General features: G+C 36.4%; 1 protein-coding gene and 1 pseudogene across 2 annotated transcripts in view; one reads left to right on the forward strand and one right to left on the reverse strand.

Moving 5' to 3' along the window:
- The window catches only part of LOC143226936 (ankyrin repeat domain-containing protein 33B-like), a 39,610-nt gene extending 35,089 nt beyond the window's left edge, over positions 1-4,521 (forward strand). Inside the window, exons 4-5 of the mRNA XM_076458492.1 lie at positions 2,168-2,311; positions 4,460-4,521. Coding sequence (XP_076314607.1) covers positions 2,168-2,311; positions 4,460-4,521 — 206 coding nt within the window. The remainder of the gene's footprint in view (positions 1-2,167; positions 2,312-4,459) is intronic.
- The window catches only part of LOC143226390 (calpain-C-like), a 237,466-nt pseudogene that overhangs the window by 221,807 nt on the left and 9,055 nt on the right, over positions 1-6,604 (reverse strand). The window lies entirely within an intron of this gene.

The raw sequence follows: 6,604 nt of genomic DNA on the forward strand, positions 1-6,604 counted from the left end.
GCACTCAACAGTTATTTACACAGCAAACATACAACACATATTGTTTGGTGAGTAAAATAGTTACGTCTTTGTTGAGCAGACTCACAAGTCAACAATACACAGAGGCTTGAAAATATTGTGTTAAAACGATTTTGAATATAAAAATTCGAGAGTCATGTAACAGTTGCATGCGATATAAAGTACCAGTGGAACGGGATATATCAGAATTACACTTTGTCATTGATTGACATTGCGTGCGTAGCAGTAATGCCACCAAATAATAGTTGCTTTTGAGAAGAATATGTAACAGTCTTTCCAAGGTATGGTATTAATAAGCCCAGGTCATGAACGTGTGTTCAAATCATGAATTTGGATTTTTTGAGGCAAGGATATCCTTTGTGGTTAAGAACGTAAATTTGGATTTTTTGAGGCAAGGATATCCTTTGTGATTAAGAACGTAACAAAAAAGGACAATATATGTGTAAGAACGGCTGGTTTGGGTTGAGAAAATTTTTATGTAGAGGAGCGAACAACGTTTCGACCGTCTTCGGTCATCGTCAAGTCAAGAAGGTCGAAACGTTGTTCGCTTCTCTGCATAAAAATCTTCTCAACCTTAAACCAGCCGTTTTTACATATATATTTTTCTCTACAAGTGGGTTTTCTTGTCATCACTGAAAAACAAAGGACTGTTAATTATATTGTGGCATCAGGATAATGCAGAAAGACATCTGTAACGAGTCGTACCGCAGCTGTGGTAAGCGAAGTGCGGCGGTTGGATATCCACGAACACAGAGGTTAGTTACCAAAACCGCCTATGTGCCCCAGGCAACAGTAAACAATATATGTCACGTGTAGACAGTCTGTTTCTACGACGAACCAATATACTATATCTGTTGTTGGATAAATCAGATTGCTCCTTATCTGTTCCATAAACAAACAACACAACAACGTACAGCATTCTATGATAAAGATCAGGGTAGTTTCATGCTGTTCCAACAGATTCGCTACACGATAATGTGTTTCATTTGTTTCTGTTGCCTCCCCCCTTCCGCAGTAGCATAACGAGATATTTGCGGATTTATACCGCTACAAACCGGGTTTGGATACTCATGGTGGGCAGAGCACAAACATCCTTTACTTAATGCAAACAAGAATAACTGTTTTTGTTAGATGAGTCAACTCGCTACTTGTCTCACCAGCAAACGTACAGCACAACAATGGTTTCTTGGTAAAGAAAGTCTCTTGTTCTTTTAACAAATTTACAATCTAATCATTTGTTTTCTCTATTATTAGGGAAGTCAAACAGCAGCTACCTATTCAACAAAACAACATAGCATTGGTATGTCTTGTTAGACGAGTTATATAACCAGGTACCTACCCACAAAAGTCAAAGAACAATATTTTTGTTAGATGAGTCAAATAAATAGCTATCTGCCCAGTAAACACACATACACAACATTGTTATCTATTTTTGGTGAGTCAGACCGTTTATCTGCTCAACAAATTCGCAACATATAGCGGCATGTTTTTCCTTGTTATTAGATAAATTAGTCACTTTTCAAATTATCTTACAATATATATATTACAACAAAATTATTTAAACGTGAACATAGATCCAAAGTTGTTGTTTTTTTATAAATTTTATTTCAAACCGCCATTGAGGCTGAAAAGCTGATTAACTATAAAATCCGGTATAAAAGTTAAAGTGTGAAAGATATTCTAGAGAGAAGGAATTATGTATCCTTTCGTACCGTTAAACATAATGGAAACAACTGTCTGAAACACTTTAATACTTGTTAACGTGTTAAAATAGTTTTATATAACAGAGAGCTGTCATAAATCTTGCAAACTGTCAAATTGGTAAAAACGCTTCAATGAACTTTTTTCACATACCAGAGCTTCATGTAACAAATTATCCCACCCAAGAAACGTTTATTTACAGAAAAAGTAATTGACGAAAGTGTTATTAATTCGCACCTCTCTTTTTTTTCACTGAGCTCACAAATATCACTATTATGCCTATTCCTCAGTGTTATTTGAAATTAATGGAAGTAACGTAATAAAGTTTTGATTTTCAACTATTCAAATGAATAAGTAATATTTTCTTAATTTCATTTTTAGATAATGTAATAGATTTTACTCTAAAAATATATTTGCATTCCTTTTCTATAATCTTTTTTATGCTTAGGTCACGTGGAAATTGTAACCTTTTTGTTGAGAGTGTTTCGTGAAACTATTGTGGTTGACCAAAGAAATGTCTTTGGCGTCACTGCCTTAATGAAGGCGTCATTGCAGGGAAGAGGACGTTGTGTGAAGGTGCTTCTTGCTTCAGGTAAATTAGGCTAACTGACTACTTAAAACAAATTTGGTAAAACACTGATTGTCGATCAGAAATCGTCAAAATGGTTTAGTTTAAGATTCTTTAAACTTAAATGATACTACTGAAAAAAAGGAGTATTAAGTTTGTGAATTACAGACAAGTTAATAAAACAGATACTTAAAGAGCGAATTGTTATGGTTAACAGGCTCTGAGGTTTGGACACTTTTGTTATGTATATAGGGTTATTATTAAGTTCTTTGGCTAATTCTAACATTTATAATTCGAAAAGTAATCAACAGACAACTTTAATATTTTACAGATGAACCAATAAAGTGATGATAAAGATGAGTCGAATGTCAGACTTAATTATTACAACTATCGCGCTTAATTCGAACAACATGGGCTCGGTATGATCAGGTGGTAACAGCCCTCGACTCGCAATCTGATCGTTGCAGGTTCGAATCCCCGTCACACTGAGCATGCTCGCCCTTTCAGCCGTGAGGGCGTTATAAAGTTACGGTCAATCCCACTATTTGTTGGTAAAAGAGCAGCCCAAGAGTTGGCGGTGGGTGGTGATGACTAGCTTCTTTTTCTTTAGTCTTTCACTGCTAAATTAGGGACGGCTAGCGAAACTCAAACAAACCAATCGCACACAGCCTACATGTCACCATTGTCTAACATAACCTCTATTCATATCCACTGCATTGCTTCCATTCCAGGGAGAATGTAACACTCAGCTGAACCGTTGCTTTCTGACTTCAACAGTTACACTTTATTTGGTGTTGGATGTGGCATAAATGAAACTTTCTCCTTATTTTAATAGTCTTTTTTTTGGAATGAGATGTTCATTCTGTAATATGTTGTTTGTACGTAATAAATGACCAAGAAAGTCATTAATTCGTTTTCATTCTACCTGTCTTTGTTTTCTGTTATGCTCTTGAGGTAACACCTGGTTTGCCTATAAAAAGATAAGGTTATAATGCTGCATGGTGTTGAAGTATGTCAACAGGTAAGATAGACAGGTAAATCAGCTAATCATGTGTTTGTATTATAATAAGAGTCTTTCATTTGTATTTTATCTCATGTAAAGTCTCTTTATTTCTTTTTTAATTTCCTGTTATTCAGATGGTCTGTTGCATCACTCAAAGAAAAATTAGTTTGAGTTGAATTCATCACAGAGTGAATAGAAAGGAGAACATTTTGGTGATTTGACCATATGATATTTTTGTTGAGTTAGCTGTTTCCTGCTGATGCTTGTATTGCCACTTTTACCAACTTATTATGGTTTAAAATGCTTATGCACATGCCATTTTCCACAAATAATATTACTTAAATATACGAAGAAGAGTTAGCCATTGAAGAGAAACAGTTATTCGAGAAGGTTTAGGGATCTAGGAAGAGTCCTTTTCTGGCCATTAGGCTTTCACTGATGCTGCACAGGTTCATGACTTCCACCTCATTGTAGCCAACGATTCAGAGAAAAGAACCACCAATATCTGATGCACCCAGTACAGTTGTCAATTCTCTCCCTCTGAGGGTCGACCTCTGTGAGAAAAAACCATGAAAGTCTTAAGTTCTTTGACATCTGGCAGGTTTGAGACTGAGTGGGTGATCTTCACCAGCTAGAATAATCTGGCCCCAGCTCTCATTAAAGCTACTTGAGAAAATAATGAAAAGAACTCTAGGTGAGGTTGGTTAATTACTACTACCAACAAGATCTATTTCACCACTGCCAAATAGATGGCAGACACTGAATAAAAAAATATGTGAACCATGGAATTTTGGAGAGCTTTTTCAATTTGAAAGTTATATTGCAGGGGACACCCATGGATCTTGGAGGAATCTAGGGTCACACATAACTGACAGACAAGATACAAATGACAACTCATTGATGTGCTGCCTTGAGTCCAGCGATTTCCTATGTACATAACAGTTGATTTGTCTGAGCATTCCTACCATGTTGTACCTATGATGTTAAAGACATTTCAGTCAAGTGAGGGAATAGAGATGAGGAAGGAAAGAGTTTGGCTAAAATTATGGGTTTCCATGAGCAAGACAAATAAGAACACATCTTCATTATTCAAGGGTGCAGTGAAAGAAAATTTTATCATGTTCTGAAACCTTTCATGCAGATAACTGCTTGAAGTGGCTCACCTACAGAGCAGGCTGTGCAACACCTGGATGACCTAGATCTAGATGTCTTGGCCCCAAGCTCCAACTAGCATTTTAGTTGGTTCATCTTTGAGATTGTGGAACAGTCATTATTAAGATGTGCCAGAAGTTTGACCAGGTGGAAAATTGAAAATTCATGTGACTGAGCGTGAGGCTCAGAAGACGGGTACCATGGAGAGCTTGGCAACCGTATGCAATTGTATGATCTGCACGATTTGCATGCTAAAGCCTACTCTGTAATGGTTTCAACAGATCACAAGCTTAAGACTACACCTTAGTGAGAGATAATCTCACCTTTACCAAGAGAGTTTCTGTAGTAATGTGATAAGAAGGGGTAATTTTAAACCACTTACAAGAGAGGAAGAAGGCTGCAATGGTAGTTGCATTGGCTGTACCTTAGGCAGACACTCACGCACTCATACCACACCAACCTATAGCCTTTACTGAAGTACAATTTATATTGAAGCACAGGATCACACAGCCTGAAGACATTGCTTAGTCATCTCCAGTTGTATCTGTTAGAAAAAAGGAAAGTATGTCTAGGTTTTAAAAGGGTGAATGTGGTAAATCAGATTGATGCCTTTTCACTACTATGAACAGACAAATGTATGGCCACATTGGAAGAGACCCAATTCTTCGATACAGTGCAACTGATATTCTAATATTGGCAAGTCAAGTTGGCTAATGAGAGCAAACCTGAGACTGTTTTCAGCATGTGAGATAGTCTGTGTAACTTACATAGTTGGCCTATGTAGTATGTTCATCAATTACTAAAGACTAGTTGAATTTACATTGGGGGGTCTGTAATAGGAGAGTACCTGTTCTATGTTGGAAGAGATTCTATGGGAAGAGATTGAGTCTCAATGAACCTGGTTAATACTGAGAGAACATTTCAATTTTAGCATTGAAATGTTCTGCAGGTAGTGCATATTTTGTGGAAAAGATAACAGTAACAAAGACTCACACTACTGAGAAAAAGAACAAACACTGTTTTATCTGGGATTTTAAATAACACAAGTTTACCTGGTGAATCTAACTCAGTGTTACGTGGAATTCTTATAAGCACCGTGCAAAAATGCTTTAGCTCTATTATGTTGAAATATCAACAAGTTAGTGAAATTGCAATAGTACATAACTTTGTCAGTTAATGGCTGAGATATCATTGTGTGTGTACATGTGTGATGTACCCAGTGTTTTATTTTGATAGAAATATTTTCAAAAATATGCACTGAAATATTTTTAATAATAAATAGTTTTAATGCATACTTTCATAACATTGTTTCATTATAAAATGTAATTTTGAAGGAAGAAAATGTAGTCTGTAAATGTAATGGGGAAGAAGGGCAGTACCACTTGCACAGTGGAATCTTGTAATTCATGTCATAACTGTTACATAATTTGGAAATGGGAGAAAGATACCAAAAGCATTGCCAAATGTCAATGGTCAAAGATAAAATTAGCATCACCTAACCTGAATTACTTAGCAATGTAGAACTCAAGTAGCTTCGATCTTCATCCTGTCCTCTTGGAAACAGATGTTGTCTATAAAGTAGCCAGCAGTATGTTAGAGATGAGGCTGAGTATGACATGTATGTCTCTGTTGTCCAGCAGGGGCCTACAGGCAGGTGATTAAATGAAAACCCGAGAAATAAGGGGGATCAAGAAATCATCAGGTTCTCTGAAAACATGTTTTATGGGTGAGGATGTAAGTGAATACATGTTAAGTCTGTAGGCATGTTGCTTGACCAGTACCTAATTCATAGTCATAACTGGGATTGCAACCCTTAACCTATTCAATCGACTAATTTTCAACCAATTATAACTAAGTAAACATTTGCACTTGAATATGGACTTTCACTATTTAAGATCCAACAACAGTCAGTCTCTCCTTCTTGACTAGCCTGTGATTTTTCTGTCTTGTCCTATCCTAATAAACAGTTTGGCTACTTAGATGAGCTCTTCAAGTTTTTCTAGCTATGAAACTGCCAAGTTCCTGCAGGATGCATAAAACTTTTTCTTGAGAAAGACACTCTACAAAGCCACTGAAACTAGTACATCCAGACTTTTTTTGACTTATACAGTGCTTGAGTATGTGGAAGATGACCACTGCTACTTGAGGAAATAACTTACAGT

Source organism: Tachypleus tridentatus, chromosome 9 (assembly GCF_004210375.1).
Source record: "Tachypleus tridentatus isolate NWPU-2018 chromosome 9, ASM421037v1, whole genome shotgun sequence".
Classification (NCBI taxonomy): domain Eukaryota; kingdom Metazoa; phylum Arthropoda; class Merostomata; order Xiphosura; family Limulidae; genus Tachypleus; species Tachypleus tridentatus.